Source organism: Macaca fascicularis, chromosome 7 (genome assembly GCF_037993035.2).
Source record: "Macaca fascicularis isolate 582-1 chromosome 7, T2T-MFA8v1.1".
NCBI classification, from domain to species: domain Eukaryota; kingdom Metazoa; phylum Chordata; class Mammalia; order Primates; family Cercopithecidae; genus Macaca; species Macaca fascicularis.
The window spans coordinates 16,344,058-16,367,705 of NC_088381.1; the positions used below are offsets into that span (position 1 = coordinate 16,344,058).

Consider the following 23,648-nt stretch of genomic DNA (forward strand, 5'->3'; position numbering starts at 1 on the left):
CGTGGGTTGGGGGAAGGGGGGAGGGATAGCATTAGGAGATACACCTAATGTAAATGACGAGTTAATGGGTGCAGCACACCAACATGGCACATGTAAACATATGTAACAAACCTGTACGTTGTGCACATGTACCCTAGAACTTAAAGTATAATAATATAAAAAACGGTAGTAAGACAGACATATTTGACATTTTTGATGTAAGAACCAAGCCAATTGTAACTTTAAATACAGATCTAACCATTTCAGATTTTAAATAAGAAATTTGACTTAAAATAATACAGAAATAAAACCACAGAAAAAATTTTAAAAACATAGCCCATGAGGAAGTTGGAAGGGCAATAGCATTTTAATATTTACCAAGTGTTTTACATGTGTCCTATCATTTAATGTGTGGTAATACATTTAATGTGTGGTAATACATTTTTGTTGATCTGAATTTGAGGCAGGTATTATTAGTTGCCCCCCGAGGAAACAGAAAAAGAAAGCCATATGATTTGCACATGATCACACAGTAATTAATGGAACCTGAACTTGACTCCAGATCCTCTGGCTTAACTACCTGTTGTTTCCCCAGCTCTCTGCTGCCCTGGGTCCTCATGCAGCTGTCCTTAAAACCTCATTTTTACCCAACTACCACTTAGCCCTGAAAGGAACTGCAGTTGATCATTTAACACTTATACCTAGACTCTGAATATGGCTGCAATTATTAAGGATGAATCTTGCTAGTTAGCTGTCCCTTGCCCATTAAGGCTTGACAATGGTCATAATAATGACCAATGCATATTGATCATGTCTAGGCGTGAGGCTCTACGCTGAGCATTTCACATACACTTCTTTATAAGTTGAATTGTGTCTCCACCCCAACCCACCCCAAAAAATACATTGAAGTCCTATCTCCAAATGTGGCTTGGAAATAGGGTCTTTGCAGAGAGAATCAAGTAATAATGAGATGATTAGAGTGGGCCCTAATCCAATATGACTGGCGTCCTAATAAAAAGGGGAAATTTGTCCACAGAGACAGACACACACACAGGGAAGATGATAGGAAGACCCACAGGAAGAAGGCCTTGTGAAGACAGGATTAGAGTGATGCATCTATAAGCTGAGGAATGCCAGAGATTGCCAGCAAACCACCAGAAGTGAGGAATAGGCAAGGAAGGGTTCCCCCACAGGTTTCAGGGATGGCGTGGTCCTGCCAACATTGATTTTAGACTTCTCGCCTACAGAACTGTAAGATAATAAATTTATGTTGTGTTAAGACACCCAGTTTATGGTACTTTGATATAGCAGCCCAGGAAACTAACATAACTTCTGATCATTTTGACCAAATGATAGGTTTAGGAGGCTACCTGACCAAATGTGGCTTACTTATAAATGTTGGCAGACATATTACAATGGCTTTTTTGTCTCCAACATATAGTCAGTAGTTATAATCCTACATACATGGTAGTTTTGCAAGTTAATACATTAAGATTAAAGCTCTCAGTAGGGATCTCAGTTGGAGACTACACTGAACCCACTGAGGGGACCGGGCCCCTTTTGAGCTCATCTCACTAATGTCGAGTGCTACAGTCTGAATGTCTCTGTCCCCCTCTCCCAAAAATTCATATGTTGAAAGCTAATCCCGTTTATTAGTCTATTCTCACACTACTATAAAGAACTACCTGAGACTGGGTAATTTATAAAGAAAAGAGGTGTAATTGACACACAGTTCCTCAGGCTGTACAGGAGGCATGGCTGGGGAGGCCTCAGGAAACTTACAATCATGGTAGAAGGTAAAGGGGAAGCCAGCACATTTTATAGGATAGGAGCAAGAGGAAGAGAGAGTAAAGTAGGGAATGCTGCACACTCTTTCAGACAACCAGATCTTGGGAGAACTCTGTCACAAGACAGCATTAGGGGGATGGTGCTAAACCATTAGAAACCACCCCATGATCTAATCACCTCCCAGCAGGCCCCTCCTCCAACACTGGGATTATAATTCAACATAAGATTTGGATGGGGACACAGAGCCAAACCACAGAACTCAGTATGAAGGTATTTGGAGGTGGGGCCTTTGGAAGGTGACTAGGTCATTTAGGCAGAGCCCCATGAATGGGATTAGTACCCTTATAAGAAGAAGCCCAAAAGGGGTCCCTTACCCTTTCCACCATAAGAGACACAGTGAAAAGACATTCTGGCCATCTATGAAGCAGGACATGGGCTCTCATCAGATACTGATTCTGCCAATGCCTTGATCTTAGACTTTCTCGCCTCTAGAACTATGAGAAATAAATTTCTGTTGTTTACAAGCCACCTAGTTTATGGTATTTTGTTATAGCAGCCTGAATGGACTCATACAGTGAGGTAGGCCCACCAAAAGTCTGTACAAGGGACTGAGGGAGAACTTGCTCTAGAGGAAGGAAAGCCAGGCATGACAGGACTTGCCTAGGACAGGCTTCAGATTCTGAATACAGAAAGCCATCACCCTGTGGGTTTCATCCCCAGCTCAGCAACTTCTTGGAATCATACTCAAAGAGAAGGGCCTGTCACCAACAACACTAAAAGAAGCACTGGGTTCACACTATTAAAAAAGCGGGGGTGGAGAGAGTTTTCTTTTGTACTTTGTACGTGAGTACTGGGCAGGAGGGAAGAGCCATGGTGGCCAGCAGACATGGAATGATAGCCTGCTGTTTGAAGCAGAAGAGGAAATAAGAGTGGCTGTCACATGGGCATCTAGACTTTTGAGAGCATGTGTGTAATGTACCATGCAAGTCCTAGAAATACTTGTAGTGTATTGTAGGAGAAGAATCTGAAGAGGCTGATGTCCTCCAAGTAGGGCACAAAAGATAGTACGAAATGGTCTCAATCATATGTATTTAAAAGGTAACTTATAATCAAGAAAAGATCATTATTTTTACTATCCTGCAGACCTAGTATCCAGCCACTCACACTCCATACACACGATAATGAAAACTGCTATTGACTGAAGCATACCCTTCAAAAGAGGCCCAGATAGTCCCAGTTACAATAACTCAAAGAGCTACTCCCAGAATCGCGTTTTGCAAGTGAGCCCACATCTGGAGCTTGAACATGCCAGTTGATTGACAGATCAATAGTACTCTCTGCCAGTGTAAGAGATTATTACACAGGCATAGCCATGCCTGAGGTAGGAAAGAAAGCCAAATTCCCAGCTAAGATGTCATCTGGGCTTATAATACAATAAATCTCTCTCTAGAATAGATATTATTTTAGAATTCTAGACATTTGATGGTAGCAGGTGCACTTAACAGGGAAAAATGCTGACTTCAACAAAATATAGCTTAAAGATCTCGTGGGAATTTATCCCACTTTCAGAATGCAGGCAACAAGTGCTATCTTCTTTTCTATGTGATTTTGACTCACTTCCCTCATTTAATTTCCTCTTCAGTCCTAGGGGAGGCCTATAAACCTTAGAGAAAAATCTGTTAAACTGCTATGACAATATTATTTGTCACTTTCCACCCAAGTTCTCTCTCTACTACTACAGGTAGAAAGAACAGCCTTTGTAAAGCGTCAAGAGGATTGCTACTAGCGTTCTAAATCTCGCCCAAATCTTAATGCCACACAATTAGCAGAATAATATAAAATAAAACTCTTCAAAGTCCCAAATATTTTTCTCCATGTCCCTTTCAACAAAAAGTAAAATCAGATACAAAATTCCCCTGATATCCTCTGGACATCATCACAAGAACAGTGGTCCTCAAATGTCAGGATTCATGAATATTACATGGGGTGCTTGTAAAAATGTAGTTTCCTGGTCCCCACCCCAAACATGCTGATTCATAATCTAAGGGGGTTTGGCCTAGGAATCTGTATTTAATATGCTCCCAGGTGATCTTGAAAAAGGTAGTTTCCAACCACACACCTGGAATACTGCTGTAAAACATGTATTTATCCTCAATTACATTATATAGCTGTCAGTTTAGCTATTCATCTACCCCAGAATCCAAACCACAGTTAGACAGTGTTCCATGGTTCTCACCACAGTCACAGGATCAGCCAAGGGGACTCCTGTTCTGAGGACCTAATGGGAGCCCCCAACCCCATCTGCCCCCACTGCCTAGTGAAAAAAAAAAAAAAAAGATCAGATGAGAATTTGGGACAAGAACCTATAGGCTACATAGATCCAGGCCCTATAAGTGCCCATACTTTTCCTGGGTTTGCTGCCTTACAGAGGACACGTTCTAACAAGGCCTCAACAGTACAAGGCTTTGAAGAATCGAACCTGGGCAGCCCAACCCTGGTTGTGAACCACTTAAATGTCCTCTCAACCTCTTCCCTCCTGACATCCAACCAGAAAACGTACTGAGGTGACTCTCAGACTCTCCTAGGGTGACCAACCATCCTGGTTTGTCCAGGACTGGGAAAGTTAGTAGGATGTAGGACTTTCAAGGATGAAAATAAGAAAATCCAGGGCGAACCAAGATAAAATGGTCCCCTACTCCCAATTCTAACAGTATCTCAAGAGTCACCTCCTTAGAGCATAGGTGTTACCAGCACCACGGAGGCAACACCGTGGGGGAGTTCAGACAGAGGCGGCAGGGCTTGGCCAGGCAAAAGGCTCTCAGAGGAGGAAGAATTCTGGCCAGGACACCACTCACTGAGAGGCTAGTCCTACCTAGGCCAGGCCCAGCCAGGTTCAGGCCCATAAGGTTGGGTTTGAAAACAGAAAACTCAGAGTCCTTGAGGGGTACCTTTAAACCAAGAGCTCACAGAGATCAATTCACATGAAGTCCTTGCTCTCATATAAATCTCAGTCTCCAGAATCTAAAGCAGAATTGCAAATAAGCAATTGAGTTTTCCATTCAAGGAATTTAAACTCACTTTATCTACTAGATAAGGTCTAGAAAATAGAGGAAAACTAAAGAGTTAACAAATGAAGAAAAGAACTTCAGGTAGTGATAAGAAGAGATAAAGAAAAGGAGGGACAGTACTACTGGATAACCTTAAATGGCTCTTAAGTACCATGGCTGTCCACTGGAATCCCCTTTAAAGCTTTAAAAACACTGATGCCTGGGCCACACTCAGAGGCTTGGATTTAATTTAGTCTGGGGTGAAAACGGGCTTTGGGATCCATTAAGACTGCCCTGGTGATTCCGACATATAAGCCAAGGGTGAAAACCCCGCCGCAAGTGGGAAGCGCAGGTCTGTCTGAGGAGACGTTTGAGTTGAGACCTTAGTAAGCAGGAGAGAGCTGGGCAAAGAGTATATCAGAAAGTGCAAGCCCTGAAGCAGAAATGAGCTTGGTGTTCTAGAAACAGAAACAACGTAAGCTCTAGAGAGCAGGGACTTTGTGCCTACAACCTGAGGCCTAGACCAGTACCTGAAACATAATAGAGTCTTAATGTATTTTTGTTGAGAGCGTTAATTTTAAAAAGTCCAGTGTACCTGAAGCAAAGTGAGAAAACAGGAGAAAAGCATAAGGCAAAGGATAGAAAACAAGTTATGACAAGGTTGTGCCCTGTGGGCCACAGATGAGCTTTTACTCTCAGTATAATCAAAGCCACTGGAGGGTTTCAAACAGGAGAGCAACATTTTGCTTTTTAAAAAGATCGTTCTAGACTTCTACATCTGTGAAAATGGAGTAGATATACTTTTCCCTATTTGTCCCACTAAGGTACCATTTAAAACTCTGGGCATTATATACAACAAACATGAGAAGATTCTGAAAGTAGAGATGAAAGCACCTTTGCAAAGGTTATGACAGCAAGAGAAGTCTAGCATGACTGACTCCATCTTGCTTCCAGCCTCACAGGCTAGCTATCCTCACTCATTCCTGGGCAAAGGCCAAGCTAACCATGAGAGGAATTTCGTTTATAGTTTAACTTTGAAGAAAGGATGGTAATAGGCATCAGTAGAGGCCTAGCAGAGAGCTAGAACTGCCACCGCTACCCAGCTCCTCTTCCATATCAACAGAGGCCAGATGGGGAACCTGAACATCGATCCTCATTTGACACTAACAAAGCATCCCCTATCATGGTGGTATCACAAAACACCAACTAAAACTCAATACAATAAAAACTAATACAAAGAAAAAAACTTTTGAAAATAGTAAGCACAAGAGAAATGACATCTTACCAATAAGGGATAAGCAACTAGAATGAGAGTAGATTTCTCACCAGAAATCATACAGGTCAGGAAGAAGTGACACAACATTTTTCACGTGCTGAAAGAAAATTTTCAAACCAGAATTGCATATCCAGTGAAAATATTCTTCAGGAATGAAGGAGAAGCAGACCTACCCTAAAAGAAAGGATTTTTCAAAAAGTCTCTTAGAAATAAAATTATAAAAGGAGGGATACTGGGATATCAGAAAAAAAAAAAAAGAAAGACAATAGAAATAGTAAAATTATCAAAAAATATAATTTTTTCTCCTCAAGTTTTCTAAATTACATTTAATAATTGAAGCAAAAAATTATAACACTGTCTAATGTGGTTCTAAATGCAGATAGAGGAAATAATTACAACTAAAAAACTGGAAAGGGTAAAGGGACATAAAGAGAGAAAAAGTTTCTATACCAAGAACTGGTAAAGCAATGGCACCAGCAGACTGTGATAAGTTCCGTGTATTTAATAGATTGCCTAGAGCAACCACTAATAAATAAATATAGGGGGTGCATTAAAAAACAACAATGAATTCTTAAGAAAAAGTTCAACTAACCCACAGGAAATCAGGAAAAATAAATAAAAAACAGAGAGAATAAACAGAAAACAAAAAATAAAATAGCAGACTTAAGCCCTAACATATCAATAATCACATTAAATGCAAATGGTCCAAATACAGCAATTAAAAGAAAGAGACTGACAGAGCGGATCAAGAAATATGACCCAACTACACACTATCTCCAAGAGACTCACTTCAAATATAATGTTATACACAGGTTGAAAGTAAAAGGATGGAAATAGATGTATCACGCAAACATAAAGAAGTCATGAGGCTGGGCACAATGGCTCACACCTATAACCCCAGCACTTTGGGAGGCCAAGGAAGGCCTCACTTAAGGTCAGGAGTTCAAGACCAGCCTAACATGGTGGAACCCCATCTCTATAAAAATACAAAAATTAGCCAGGCATGGAAGCATGTGCCTGTAATCCCAGCTACTTGGGAGACTGAGGCATGAGAATTGCTTGAATCTGGGATGTGGAGGTTGCAGTGAACCAAGATCACCCCATTGCACTCCAGCCTGGGTGACAAGGCAAGACTCTGTCTCAAAAAAAGAAGGCATGCTTATCTTAATATCAGATAAAATAAATGTATTAGTCCATTCTCACACTGCTATAAAGAACTACCCGAGACTGGATAATTTTTAAAGAAAGAGGTTCAAATCAGTTCACAGCCCTGCAGGCTGTACAGGTTTCTGCTTCCGGGAAGGTCTCAGGAAACTTATAATCATGACGGAAGGTGAAGGGGAGGTGGGCACATCTTTACATAGCCAGCGGGAGAAAAAGTAAAGGGGAAGGTGCTACACACTTTCAAACAACCAGATCTCATGAGAACTCTATCACAAGACAGCACACGGGAGATGGTGCTAAACCATTAGAAACTACCTTCATGATTCAATTACCTCCCACCAGGCCCCTCTTCCAACACTGGGGATTACAATTCGACATGAGATTTGGATGAGGACACAGAGTCAAACCATATCAAAAAAACTTTGGAACAAAGAAAATTACCAGATACACAGAGAGGCATATATAGTGATAAAAGGGTCAATCAAATAAGAAGATATAGTAATCCTAAATGTATATGCATCAAACAACAAAATGTGTGATGCAAAAGCTTAGAATTAAAAGCAGAATTAGATAAACCCACAGTTATAGTGGGAGATGTCAACCCACCCCTCTTTCAGCAACTGATAAAACTAGACAGAAAATCTGCAGGGAAAGAGAAGAATTCCATAACACCATCAAGCAACAATATCTAATTGACATTTATAGAACATACCACCCAGCAACAGGAGAATACACATTATTTTCAAATGCTCACAGGATATATATCAAGATAAACTACATCTGTGGCCATAAAATAATCCTAATAAATTTTTAAAAATTGAAATCATACAAAGTGTGTTCTCCAACCACAATGGAATCAAACTAGAAATTAGTAAAAGAAAGACAACAGAAAAATCTTCAAGTATTTGAAAGCTAAACAACGTATTTCTATATTATTCATGGGCTGAAAAGGTGTTTCAACATAAATCAAAGAATATGTTGAACTTAACAAAAATGAAAATATGTATGACGTATCAAAATTTGTGGGACATAGCTAAAGCAGTGTTGAGAGAGAAATTTACCTACTAAAAGCTTATAATTAGGAAGGAGAAAATGTCTCAGATAAGCTCCCAACTCAAAAACCTAAAAAAAGCAAAGCAAAAAAGAAAGAAAACCTAAAAAAAGAAAAGAAAGCAGAAAAGAGGAAATATTAAGGAGTAGAAATCAATGAAATTTAAATCAGAAAAACAATAGATAAAAATCAAGGAAATAAAGAACTGGTCCTTTGAAAAGATCAATGAAATTGATAGACCCCTTAGCGAGATTGACAAAGACAAAGAGAGAGAAGACACAAGCTACTAGTGTCAGGAACAAAATGGGATAGCTATATGGATCCTGCGGACATCAATAGTATAATAAGGAAATAACCATACACACATAAATTTGACTATTCCTTGAAAAACATAAGCTACCACAGCTCACACAATACGAAACAGATCATTTGAACAATCCTGTCACTACTAAGAAAACTTAATATGTTAAAACACTTCCCCAAAAAGAAATCTCCAGGTCCAGACAGTGTCACTGGTGAATTCTACCAAACGTTTAAAGAAGAATTAACACCAATTCCACATACTCTCTTCTAAAAAACAGAAGAGAAAGGAACACATCATTTTATTAAGCTAGTATAACCCTGATACCAAAATCAAAGAAAGTACAAAAAAAGAGTACAGACCAATATCCCTCATGAATAGATACACAAAAAGTCTTAACAAAAGATTAGCAAATAGAATTCAACAATACTTTAAAATAATTATACACCATTCCCAAGCCTGCTTTCAACATTTGAAAATCAATCAACATAATCTACTCTATTAACACACTAAAGAAGAAAATCACAATTAGGTCAATGAAGAAAAAGCACATGACAAATTTTAACACCTATTCATACAAAAACTCAGAAAAATGGGAATAGAGGGAAACTTCCTAAACGTGATAAACATTTACAGAACACTGACAGCTAACATTATATGGTCAGGCATCACTGACAGAATGACAGAGATTCATTCTGAGAAAGGTGTCAGTAGGTAATTTCATCACTGTGTAACATTACAGAGTATACTTACACAAACCTAGATGGCACAGTCTACTACACACCTAGGCTATATGATACAGCTTATTGCTTCTAGACTACAAACCCGTACAGGATGTCACTGTACTGAACACTGAAGGCAATTGTAAATATTTGCATATCTAAACATGGAAAAGATATGGTAAAAATATGGTAGAAAAGATGTTTAAAATGGTACACTTGTATAGGGCACTTACCATGAATGGAGTTTGCAGGACTAGAAGTTTCTCTGGGTGAGTCACTGGGTAAGTGGTGAGTGAATGTGAAGGCCTAAGACATGATGCTTACTGTAGACTTTACAAACATCACATACTTAGGCTACACTAAATTTATTTTAAAAACAAAGTGAGTGATTGTGCTATGACATTACAATGGCTAGTGTCACTAGGGGTTAAGAATTTTTCAGCTATAATCTGAAGGGGCCACCATCATATATGCGGTCCATCGCTGACTGAAACTTTGCTAAGCACATGACTATACATGATGGTGAAAGACTGAATGCTTTCTCCCCAGGACTGGGAACAATTCAAGGAAATCCATTATCAACACCCTTTTTCAAAATAATGCTAGAAGTTCTACGTACATATGCTATGATTCTCTCCACATAACATTCTTGAAAAGACAAAAATCATAGAAATGGAGAACAGATTGGTGGTTGCTAGGGGTTAAGGAGAGGGTTAAAGAGAACATAGTGTGGAAGGGAAGTAGGTGTGGTTATAAAAGGGCAACAGAGGGCTCCTTGTGGTGATGGAAATGTCTGTGTCTTGACCTATCAATGTCAATATCCTGGCTGTGATATTGTACTACAATAATGCAAGATGTTACCATTGGAGGACAATGGGTTAAGAGTACATGGGATCTGTATATTATTTCTTACATCTGCATGTCAATCTACAGTTAGCTCAAAATAGAATGTTTAATTTAAAAACAAAAAAATCACCCTGTCAGCTGTGGGGAGAATGAATGATTAAACAAACAAACAAACAAAAAACAATAGTGGCAAAAGAAAGACCTATTAGGAAAACACAAAGTTATCCAGGCAAGAGATGACCATGCTAGAACTAACATGCTAGAAGTTGAAACAAGGAGAAGTAGATAGATATGGGACATACAGAGAAGCAGAATCAACAATATTTGTTGATAAGTTAGCTGTGGAGAATGAAAGAAAAAGTCGAAAATGACTTCAAGGTTTCTTACTTGAACAACTAGACAGATAATGCCATCATTTAGTGAGATAAGGACAATTCTGTTCTACAGAAACATTTGAGATTAAAGATTTAAAACATTTGAGATTGTTACAATTGCCCCTACACATGAAGAGCTTTCAAGGTTTAACACAAGCTACAGTACTTTGAATAAAATCTATGAAGAAAACATAAGCCTAAAAAGTTCAAAAATAAGAAAGTACTGCTGAGTCACAAATTCTCAATTCCATCATTTTTTCAAGAATTTTAATACCACAGTAAGATGGGGTTCCTTACCCTGAATTGTAAACAAACTGTCTACTTAAAATATTTTTTTTCCACTCGAACTGATGTTCTCATGTAGGTGTTTTCTTCCTGAGGTCAGACAAGGATGCTTTACCTAGTTAGACATAATTGGATGACCTTAGAAAACTTATTTCCCCTGAAACACGTGATGAGGGTCTGCAGCTTAAATGAACACATCCAGGACTCAGTCTTTTCTTTTAAGGCAATGCTTGGTTCTCATCCATTACCATCAACTCTTGTTTTCCTCACAAATGCGAGTCAGTGGGCTGCAGCCCCTGGTTGTCATAGCAACTGCAATTTCACGCACCAAAATGGTTTTCTCAGAACACAGACTTCGAGTAGCACTTTTTTCCCAACATACATTTTAGCACATGAAGAATTTGGTGCCATTTCCAGTCATCTCTTTTGTCTGAGATATGTTTTGCTTATATAATGTCACAGTGACTAAAGACCAAGACCAAAAAAAGATTTCCAGCTTTGTACCTTAATTAGACCTTTGATTGTAAGTGCTTCCTTGGCTGCTATCGGCTCCTGAACAGTCTGCTTTGGGTATTGTATCCCAAGAATATCATAAAGACAGGTCATCAGGTTCAGCCTACAAGGCAACAATAATCTACTGAAATATCCTGAAGGAAAGGTCCTACATATCCCTTTCTTTCATGCTCTTATTCTTCTAGTCTAGTGCTTCCTGCTGGCCAAGAAAAGAAAAAAAGAGAATGATGAATTTTCTCAATTGTAATATTATGAGAAATAGGGAAAAAATCATGAAGGCAGTGGTTTGTCGTTTGAGGGGTTTCCAAATGGCCTTAGAGTGCACCTACACTACCACTCCCTCTATCTCATCCATGGCAAACACTGAAAATCTACAACAGCCCTCTTTCCCTCTGAGCCCAGTATAAAACCTCAGAATCTTTCTCAAGACAACATTCCAGGCACGAGCAATTTGCCATCTGGGGGCTAGAATCTTCGCTAGTGTTTCAAAATGTCAGGTTCAGCACTCTGTAGGAGTCAAAAACTAATCCTTACACAGAGCTAAGGTTTTGCAAAACAATCTGAAAACTAGTCTGAATAACTCACTTGCAAAGTGAACTAGTCCACACTCATCAACTCAGGCAGTTAGAATATGATGTTAATGCAAAGTCACAGAGGAATCCCAGATGGATCTCTCAGCCTTTCGCTCTTGCCGGAACACTGACTGTATTCTTAGCCTAACCAGCTATGCCACAAGTATATACTATATCAGACATTTTTAAGTGTCAGATTTTTAAAGTATGTATGAATATCAGCTCAAAACTATCATTACTAACAGAAAAGCAACTTAGAGTACATATTTAAATACAAGCCCATTAGGAACACAGTTTATGTGTCTTACTTACCATTATATCCACAATGTCTAGAGTAATATTTGGCACATAATAGGCACTCAAAAAGTACTTGTTACCTTCACACCCATTAGGATAACTATTATTAAAAAATATACAAACAGAAAATAACAAGGTAAGGATGTGAAGAAACTGGAACTCTTGTGCACTCTTGATGACAATGTAAAATAGTATTGCTGCTATGGAAAACAGTATGGAGGTTCCTCAAAAAAATTAAAAAATAGAACCATTATATGATCCAGCAATCTAATTTTTGGGTACATATACAAAAGAACTGAAATCTGAATCTTGAAGAGATATTTGCACACTCATGGTCATTGCAGCATTATTCATAATAGCCAAGAGGTGGAAGCAACCTAAATGTCCATCAATAGATGAATGGATAAAGAAAACATGATATAGACATACAGTGGAAAGTTATTCAGCCTTAAGAAAAAAAGAAATTCTGACATATACTAAAACATAGATGAACCTTGAGGACATTATACCAAGTGAAATCAGCCAGTCACAAAAAGACAAATGTGATTCCACTTATACGAGGTATCTAAAGTAGTCAAATTCATAGACACCGAAAGTAGATTGGTGGTTTCCAGGAGCTGGGGGAAGGAGGAAAAGGGGAGTTGTTGTTTAATGGATGTAGAGTTGCAGTTTTGCAAGATGAAAAGTTCTGGAGATTAGTTGTACAACAATGTACATACAGTTAACACTACTGAGCTATATACTTGAAATGGTTAAGATGGTAACTTTTATGTTATATTTTAACACAATTTTTAAAAATACCTATTAAATCAATGAATTGAAAGATTTCTTTCTCCTCTAGAATAGTGGCTCTCAATCAGAAGTGATTTTGTGCCCCAGGGAACATTTGGCAATGTAAGGAGACATTTTTGGTTGTCATAGCTGGGAGTAAGAGTGGCTACTGGCATCTAGAAGATGGAGGCCAGGGATGCTATTAAACATCCTACAAAGCACAAGACATTCCCAAACAACAAAAAATTATCTGGTCTCACAATGTTAATAGTGTCAGGTTGATAAATCCTGCTCAAGAGTTTTCTGTTCAATAAGAGTATCTATATAAAATGCATAGCTCAGAGCCTTAATGTTAGTCATAATAATCATCATCATAATTATTATTATTTAACTCTAGGTTAAGACTGAGAAGTTTTTATTTCCTTAACTTGTATTTGACACAGTAAACTGAGGTCAAGTTGCCTACAAAATGAGTCTACTATACATCCTTCCACTTCCATCAGGAAACTATTGAGGGAAAGGGAGAGAGAGTCTGTAATACATTCAAAAGTCTCATGCTTCTGGCTAACCCAATCTCAGAGCACTGCCCAGATCAAGATTTTCCTGAGTTGCTCAGAAAAGCAGACAATAAGGATCCCCAGACAATAAGGTTCTCCCAAGGCAATCAGGACCTGTGATGTAAACTCTAGACCAAAAGAAAATCTCAGATGTCCTCTCATTCTAGCGTCTCTTTCCAAAGATTAGGCCATTTGTTTGAGGTTTGAACCAGTTCCTTTAGATGATTATACAACCAAAATGGTGTCCAGGGTCTCTCTAATACTATATCATAAGGAGTGGAAATTTCCTTGAACTCCTTACCTTTATGGTATAGAAAACTCCAAAGTATTACCTAAGACTTCTATGAATCATGTCCTATGAATTTAGAATCTCAGGGCCTGTAGCCATTTGTGCTCACTCTATCGTGTTCCCTGACATAGTCTTAGTTTCTCTTTATTGATCTCCATTAAAACAAAATAAAATAATAACAAAAATCTAGCCACACCAAGAGTTCTGAGATTTGGGGTTACTTCTCTGAAATCTTCGTAGGGAGCATAGAAATCAGTCACATAGAGGAAGACTCAACAGTGTCTCCTGTTGTGGTCATTCTCCCCTCTCCCTCCTTGGTTCCCCTCCCACTCAGAAGTAAATCAAGCCAGGCACACTGGCTCATACCTGTAATCCTAACACCTTGGGAGCCTGTGGTGGGAGGATCACTTGAGGCCAATAGTTCAAGACCAGCTTGAGAAACATGGTAAGACATCCCCCCACCACACCTCTAGTCTCTAAAAAAATAATAATTAGCCAGTTGTGGTGGTGCACACCTATGATCCCAGCTACTTGGGAGGTTGAGGTGAGAGAATCACCTGAGTCAAGGAGTTCAAGGCTGCAGTGAGCTATGATCATGCCGCTGCACTCCAGCCTCGGTAACAGTGTGACACCCTGTCTCAAAAATAAATAAATAAATAAATAAATAATTCATTCCCTTCCTTGGAAATCTTGAAACTTGTCCCAAAGGGTCTTATTATGCCAACTCATCAAAAAACTCTCTTAACAAAGATGGATCTTTCCCAGAAGGAATTTTCATAGTACCTGCTAAGAGAATACTATTTTCTCCATGTTTTACAATGACAAAGTATATCGCCAATGGTATTTTAAAATCCTTCCTCCAAAACTATGCATGAAGAACCTTCCAATAAAGAAGCCACATTCCCCATTTTACTCTTCCCCCAATTTCGTCTCCTGTGTCCCAACTACAGTGAAGGCATGAGGAATTCAAATAAGCCTGGTCCTATTTCTTGTCAATGCACAGCCCACCTAAAATGCTACACTACGTTTAGGAATAATTGCAGAGATTAGAGATCATGTATTTCCCAAGCATCTCCTGCCACTTGCGTACAGAGGCGTGATTTCAGTTCCAGCAAGAAGACACCTGTGTGACCTGTGTGAAGGGTTTGAGTGGCAAGAAAGGGCAGCACCTGTGGGAAGAGTGGAGCCTCTGATGAGCACAGCAGAAGGAGCTTTGGTTCTGGCAAGCAGCTGTGGCAGAATTTCTGGCATCCAAGCCCCAACATCATAAAGGCCACTAGAATAGTGTGGCTGGGGATTTTCTGGGCTGCACTGCCTTTGGTTGAATTGTTTCTGTTTGTAACTCAGTTGAGTTCTGTGGCCATCTCTAAGATTCTGTAAGTTGCCAAATAGCCTCTAACAAAATACCCATCAGCTGAGCAAAGTGGATTCTGCTATTTGCAACCAAAAACTCTAATCAAAGACAGTTAGTTAAGTTTGGGGAGGGGATAGCTGGATTGTCCTGGAAATTAACAGCAATAACACAGTAACACTTACTAAACTTACTAAGTTCTAACCACCTTACATATGTAAATTCACCTTACGTATGTAAATACTCAGAAAAACCATAAGAGTAGATATCATTATTCACTACATTTTAAGATGCCAAAACAAATCCAGAAATATCACTTGACCAATATCACCCAGCTAGTAAGTGAAGGAGACAAGATTCAAACCCAGGCAATTGATTCCAGAACCATGCTCATAACTACTACAGTATGCCATCTCTCTGGTCAACAACTGGGTCTGGAATTAAAGGGTCTGGAATTAAAGTTCTTCAAAACATACTGTGCAGGGCAAACAAAGCACATTCTCTGACAATCATATCTAAAATAGCCACACACCTTTACCCTATGCTGCTTTGTTTTCTTCACAGCACTCACTACTTTCTTCAATTATGTCATTTTATTGCTTACTGTCTATCCCTCATACGAATATAATCTTTAGATGGTACATGAGTAATCTATTGTTGCATAACAAATTACATCAAAACTTGGCAGCTTCAAACAACAAATATGTAGGATGGGGGAGTCAGGAATACAAGAATAGCTGGGCTGGTGGTCTGGCTCAGGGTCTCTCAGGAGGCTATGGTCAAGCTACGGCGCAGGGCTGCAGTCATCTGAAGGTTAACAGGGGCTGGAGGATGCTCTGTTCACCCACAGGGCTGTTGGCAAGATGCCTCAGTTCCTGCCAGGTGAACCTTTTCACAGGGCTGTCTGAACACATGGCAGCTGACTTCTCCCAGAGAGACTGATCCAAGAGAAGACAAGAAAATAATGCCACAATGTCTTTTAAGACCTAGTCTCCAAGTCACATACTGCCATATTCTATTGATTAGAAGTGAGTCACTAAGTCTAATCACACTCAGTGAGATGAATACATTGGGGATGGGTGGATTGGAAGCAATTTTGGAGACTGGCTACCAAACATGGACTATGACTTGTTCATTGTTATATCTGCAATACCTAGTACACAGCAGGTGTTCCATATGTATTTATTGAGTTTGCAGAAGATTCCAGTACACATTATGTATTTATTGGTTGAGTTTGGGGGAGATTCTGGTGCACAGTAGGCATTCCATGTGTCTTTACTGGTTGAGTTTGGGGGGAAGCTGTGTCACTGTATACAGCTCACATAGATGTGAAATAAGCAGCACATGCAAGTAAGCAAAGCCATGGGTGTGTATGAGATCATCCAGAAAAAGGTAAGACAAAAAGGAGCAGTAGACAAAATCTTCATGAATGTCAAAGTCCATGAATGTTCAGAGAGGGAATTTAGGTTGGCTTCTTGTTCTGGCAGCAGGGCAAAGTCAGTAACCCAAACCTTACTTCCCCCTGCCCCAAATACAAACATACACAAATGACACATTAAAAATAATAATGCTGAATCACTGAGCCTGAAAGAAAAAAAAACGGAAGCCTTAAAAAGGAAATTCAGTTGGGCACAGTGGCTCACGCCTGCAATCCCAGCACTTTGGGAGGCTGAGGACTGTTTGAGCCCAGAAGTTACAGACCAACCTGGGCAATACAGCAAAACCTATAAAAAATACAAAAATTAGTGGGGTGTGGTGGTGCATGTCTGTAGACCCAGCTACTCAGAAAGGTGAGGTGAGAGGATCACTTGAGCCAGGGAGGTCCAGGTTGCAGTGAGCCGTGATTGTACCACTGCATGCCAGTCTGGGTGACAAGGCAAGACCCTGTCTCAAAAAAGAAAAAAAAAGGAAACTCGAAGCCAGTACTGAAATCTCCAGCTCTACAGAGGCCATAAGACCTGGGGGCCGAGTTTTCATGCTCATGCGGAGGAAGGGCAAACCTGGGAGCTGGAAATGAGACACCTGGATGAAGCTATGACCCAAACAAGGTTGACCTATCTGAAAAGGGAACTAGAAAAACGGTGCTTACTGACAGAAAAAAAGAAGCAAGCACGAAGACAGAAGGTCTGGGTAGGAAGATAGATTCTCCTGTTAGAAATAAAACCCAATATTGCACCAAGCATAATATGGGAATCCCAAATCAAGAAATTAAATATAAAATTTAGTCCTGAATGAGTGGAATCCCTGAGGCTTTGGCAGAAATGAATACAAAACTGCTCTAGGAAACATTGCAACTCAGAATGCACTAAATCCCTAGAGAAAAAAAAATACCATTGAAGGGCTGCACACAGCAGCTCATGCCTCTAATTTCAGCACTGTGGGAGGCCAAGGAGGGAGAATCACTTGAGGCCAGGAATTTGAAACCAGCCTGGGCAACATGACGAGACTTTGTTTTCACAAATCAAAAAAATCAGCTGGGTGTGGTGGTGCACACATGTAGTCCCAGCTACTTGGGAAGCTGAAGAGGGAGGATCACTGGGGCCCAGGAGGTCAAGGCTGCAGTGAGCAGTGATCACACCACTGTACTCCAGCTCAGGTGACAGAGTGAGACCTTGTCTAAAAAAAAAAAAAAAAAAAAGGATAACTCATGATTAAAAACAAAATACAATTTTTTTGAGATGGAGTGTCACCCTGTTGCCCAGGCTGGAGTGCAGTGGTGTGATCTTGGCTGACTGTAGCCTCCACCTCTCAGGTTCAAGAGACTCTCCTGCCTCAGACTCCTGAGTAGCTGGGATTATAGGCGCACGCCACCATGTCCAGCTCATTTTTATATTTTTAGTAATGACAGGGTTTCACCATGTTGGCCAGGCTGATCTTGAATTCCTGACCTCAGGTGGTCTGCCCACCTGGGCCTCCTAAAACACTGGGATTACAGGTGTGAGCCACCACACCTGGCCACAAAATACAAATTTTGTGAGAAAACAAATCATCATGAGAATCAGCAGACACAAGGAATGTGAAAACTGGCACCCAAAACTAGGAGAGAAAAATCTTTTAAAAGATTATAAGATGAGTATGTTTAAAATGATCAAAGATGTTTAAGAAGGAATAGAATCGTAACATAGGAATGAACACTGAAAAAGGTATATCTGAGGAAAAAGTAACATGTATGTATATATGTTATACATATATCCAGAATATATAAAGAATTCCTAACAACACAACAACAAAAATAAACTGATTAAAATATAGGAAAAGGACTTGCATAAAACTTTCTCCAAAGAGGATATACAAATGGCTAACAAGCATATAAAAAGATGTCCAACATCACTAATCATCAGAGAACTGCAAATCAAAACCACAATGAGCTATCACTTCATGTCCATTAGGATGGCCACTGTGGAAAAAAAAAAAAAAGTATTTGGCAGGATGCAGAGAAACTGGAACCTTTGTGCACTGCTGGTGGGAATGTAAAATTGTGAAAGCTGCTGTGGAAAACAGTATGAAGATTTCTCAAAAAATTAAAAGTAGAGCTACCATAGGATCTAGCAATCCCACAACATGGATCAACCTTGAAGATATTATACCAAGTAAAATCAGCCAGTCACACAAAGGCAAATACTGTATGATCCCACTTATATGAGGTATCTAAAGTAGTCAAATTCGTAGAGACAGAAAGCAGAAGGGTAGTTAACAGAGGCTGGGGCGAGGGAGAAAAGGGGAGTTGTTTAATGGGTGTAGAGTTTCAGTTTCGCCAGATGAAGAGTGCTGGAGACTGGCTGTACAATAATGTGCACGTAATTAACACTACTGAACTACACACTTAAAAATGGTTAAGATGGTAAATATGTGGCATGTGTTTTTTTGCCACGATAAAAAAGGCCTAAATCCCCCCAAAAAAGCCATTATTACTTCTTCAAATTACAGAAATTATTAAAACTCAACATATAGGCCACTTGTATTAATTCCTTGGCCCTCAGATTTCAAGGTGATAATCTACTGAAAACAATACTAGAGTAATAAAAAGTCTATGCATATGAATGAATTAACAACAGCGTGAATACATGCTTTTCATTAGTGGATGAGAGGATGGGCAATGCAAAGAATGTAGACAGAGGATTTTTTTTTTTTTTTTTCTGAGACAGAGTCTGGCTCTGTCGCCCAGGCTGGAGTGCAGCGGCACGATCTCCACTCACTGCAAGCTCCGCAGACTCCCAGGTTCACGCCGTTCTCCTGCCTCAGCCTCCCGAGAAGCTGAGACTACAGGCGCCCGCCACCACGCCCGGCTAATTTTTTTGTAGTTTTAGTAGAGACGAGGTTTCACCGTGTTCACCAGGATGGTCTCAATTTCCTGACCTCGTGATCCGCCCGCCTCGGCCTCCCAAAGTGCTGGGATTATAGGCGTGAGCCACTGCGCCCGGCGACAGAGGATTTTTAAATAAATGCTTCAAGTCCCAGTAAAGGCAGGGGTTCAGGCTGATGAGCTTTAGGCTATCCTTAGCCAAGAAACAGCTTCTCCACCAGCATCGATGCTGGGAAACAGCACATTCCTCCCCTGCCCAGGGTACTGGAAGGGTGTACCCTATGTGCATTCTCCATGTCCCCTTTAAAGGAGAACAGAAGCAAGGCTGACTGCTTCCAGTTTCTAGGGGAGTTCAATGGCCTTCTTGCATCACACACAGTGGCAATGGCAAATATTCCCAATCATGTATTTTGTCCTCCAGATTCTACTCCGTCTGTTAGCTGTAATTTTAGAGTGTCTGTTGAGAAAATGCCTTAGTTTATAATTATTTTTGTCATTGACTATCCATCCCGTGATTGGCTAAATCAGGGAAATAAAAGAGACCTGAAGGCTCATAACACAGGCTTACCCTAGTATGTATAGGAGAAGCTAACTTAGATCTGCTCGCCGATGAGGATTTTAGGCTGACACTACTCCGAGTCATGAAGAGCCTGATTGACTTTGCTCTTCTGTGAGTACTTACATTCTGGTTTTTACAACTTTCCCAATATTGATACCGTACCTGAAAATGAAACGTAAGTTCCATTCTCAATTAATATGGTGCTGGGCACCATGGAATGCCCACTCACTGGCTCCATTTGGGAAGGTGGTATCAGCTGGAAAGGCTAAAAGAATTAGCATCAATTACTCTGAAGAAGAGAAACATTACTAATGGAGGTTCTGAGATAGTACTGACTGCAAGCGCTCTGTTCATACCACCAATAAATCCCTTAAATGTCCTAAGAGTCCAATATCTCACCAAGCTGACTGACTAAACAATCTAGAGTCAACAAACTCTAGATGGAAAGCCTCCAAACACCCTACTTATCTAAGGAAAAAAGCCACACAATATGACCACTAGCCAAGTCTATCAACCATGACATAATATAACCATGGCAGATCTTTTTAGGAACTACTTTACTTATAATATGCAGAGTGTCTGAAATAATTTAATTATAAAACTATATTTTAGCCCGGGCATGGTGGCTCACACCTGTAATCCCAGCACTTTGGGAGGCCAAGGCTGGCAGATCACAAAGTCAAGAGATCGAGACTACCCTGGCCAACATGGTGAAACCCCATCTCCACTAAAAATACAAAAATTAGCTGGGTGTGGTGGCACGCACTTGTGGTCCCAGCTACTTGGGAGGCTGAAGCAGGAGAATCACTTGAACCCAGGAGGCGGACGTTGCAGTGCGCCAAGATTGCGCCACCGCACTCCAGCCTGGTGACAGAGTGAGACTCCATCTCAAAAAAAAAACAAAATAACAAAAAAAACCTATATTTTAGTGTCAATGTGTCTAAGAAATTGTATCTTTAACCCGGCTTTGCAAGATAAATCTTTCTTTTTTGTTCAGGATTTGTGACAATCTCCATTTAATATTCTGTACTCTTTAAGAGTGACATAAACAGTGTGCCCAGCAGGAAATCTGACATCGGTTCACATCAAAGAGACATCAGCTGGCTGCCAGCTGGAAAGTTTCTAGTATTTCGATTCAGAACTTTCTCATCAAAATGTTAAAGGTCTATTTTACAAAGGAAGCAGTAGCTGCATAGCAAATCTTAAGATGACTTTTCCAGGTCTTTAGAATCAATGTTGAATTATCAGCCCAATTGAATCCTGTGCCTTTTAACAAGATGACATACCCAAGTACCATGGCTGGGTCCCTCTCTGTTCCAGGTTATTGTGTAGGACCCTTTTCTCCTCCGGAGCCCTTTAGAAACTGCCATTCTAGTAGTTGCCTGACTAGAACTGCTGAATCTCTTGGCTTAGCCCCCATTTCTGGCCCTGCCTTTGCCCTTGGAGTCAGAATCCACTTCTCCTGGTTCCACTCTCAGTGTTTGGTTGTTTAAACTTAAATTTTTACTGGTACAATCTAAAAACAGAATTATCAAAAGTTTATGTTTTATTCTGAGCAGTAAGGTATAGGGAATAGAAAAAGAAAAGAAAAATGTGTATTACGAGTAATTTTGCTAAAAATGTAAAAAGCCCAAGCTTACCTATAAGAATAAAAGGTAAGAACTTTTAAACATGATATCCTACCTGATGAAATAAGTGATGATATTCTCCCCATCAGGAAAAGCAGGCTCTTTGATGCATTTGTTGGCATGTGAGCTGGTTCATGTAAATAAAAACTACAGAGGTGAAAATCAGACAGATTCTAAGAATCCTTTCCAAAAGTCAGTAGACCACTACAGTTAGTTTCAGGTCACACATTTGCAACAATTCTATAAATATAGTCATGTGCCAAATAAGCATGTTTTGGTCAATGACAGACTGAATATACAATAGTGGTCCCATAAGATTATAATAGAGCTAAAAAAAAGACTGTCACCTAGTGGTCTAGTGACATCACAGCCATCTTAAAGTCACAGCACAGTGCATTATTCATGTGTTTGTGGTGATGCAGGTGTGAACGAACCTGCACTGACATTCATATAGAAGTACAGCACATACAATTATGCACAGTATATAATGCTTGATAATGAAAATAAACTACTACGGTACTTTTTGCTTATGTATTTACCATATTATACCTCTAATCTTTATTTTAGAGTGTATCACTTCTACTTATATTAAAAAAAAAAAAAGTTTACTCTAAAATAACTGCAGGCAGGTTCTATAAGAAGTATTCCAGAAGAAGGCACTATTGTCTTGGAGATGACAGCTCCACGCCTGTTATTGCCCCTGAAGATCTTCCTATGGGACAAGATGTGGTGGTAGAAGAGAGTGATACTGATGATCTTGATTCTGTGTAGGCCTAGCTAATGTGTGTGTTTATGTCTTAGTTTTTAACAAAAAGTTTAAAAGTTTAAAAAAATAAAAATTTTTTAAACAGAAAAAAGCTAAAGAATAATGATATAAAGAAAAAAACTGTACAGCTATACAATGTGTTTTAAGCTAAGTGTTATTACAACAGAGTCCAAAAGCGTTAAAGCATTTAAAATTTATAAGGTTAAAAAGCCACAGTAAGCTAAGGTTAATTTATTAATTTATTATTAAAAGAACATTTCAAAAATAAATTTAGCGTAGCCTAAGTGTACAGTGTTTATAAAGTCTATGTAATGTAGAGTAATGTCCTAGACCTTCACACTCACCAAGTCACCCAGAGAAATGTCCAGTCCTGCAAGCTCCATTCATGTTAAGTATCCTACACAAGTGTACCATTTTTTATCTTTTATACTGTAGTTTCACTCTACCTTTTTTATGTTTAGATATGTTTAGATACATAAATACTTAACCACTGTGTAATAATCTAGCCTCGGTATGTAGCAGGCTATACCATCTAGGTTTTGTAAGTACACTCTATGGTGTTAACACAGTAATGAAATCGCCTAATGACACATTTATCAAAATGTATCCCCATCGTTAAGCAAAGCATGACTATGTAATGAATATAAGGCTTGTATATTACTGAGTGTAAGACGGCCACTGCAGTCTGGTGTTGAGAATATGGGCTCACATCATAGTTCAAATATTCTTTCCCTTGAATAATTTTTGAACTCTCAGAAAATAAGCATGTATACAAAACAACCCCTACTAAGCTGAAAAGTGTGGTAAATATGTGACCCTATGTCACATAGGGTGGTTTCCTACCAGATGCTGCCTGATTTGACCCCCTCTCTTACCACTCGGTACTCAGATCCCCAACTCCTGACCAGCAACGATCAGAAGACCAGCAATGGAATAAGGCTCAGATGAACTAACAAATCTTTGTTTCACCTATTCTTTTTTTAAGGTTGAAAGTTGAACAGATCATTAAACTGTCACCACATCAAAAGGGCTGTATCAGAATAGAGAACCCAGAAATAAAGCCATACATTTACAGCCAACTGATCTTTGACAAAATTGACAAGACTATGCACTGGGGAAAGGATATCCTTTTCAACAAATGGTGCTGGGAAAATTGGATTGGCATATGCAGAAGAATGAAACTGGACTCCCATCACAAAAATCAACTCA

General features: G+C 39.5%; 1 protein-coding gene across 6 annotated transcripts in view; it reads right to left on the reverse strand.

Moving 5' to 3' along the window:
- The window catches only part of GPR176 (G protein-coupled receptor 176), a 120,678-nt gene that overhangs the window by 44,666 nt on the left and 52,364 nt on the right, over nt 1-23,648 (reverse strand). Inside the window, exon 1 of one of the 6 annotated variants that reach the window (XM_065547752.2) lies at nt 21,729-21,810. The exons of the other annotated variants lie outside the window; for them this stretch is intronic. Within the exon in view, the coding sequence (XP_065403824.1) occupies nt 21,729-21,795 (67 nt within the window). The 5' untranslated portion in view covers nt 21,796-21,810. Of the gene's footprint in view, nt 1-21,728; nt 21,811-23,648 lie in introns of those variants that run through there. 6 annotated transcript variants of the gene reach the window in all.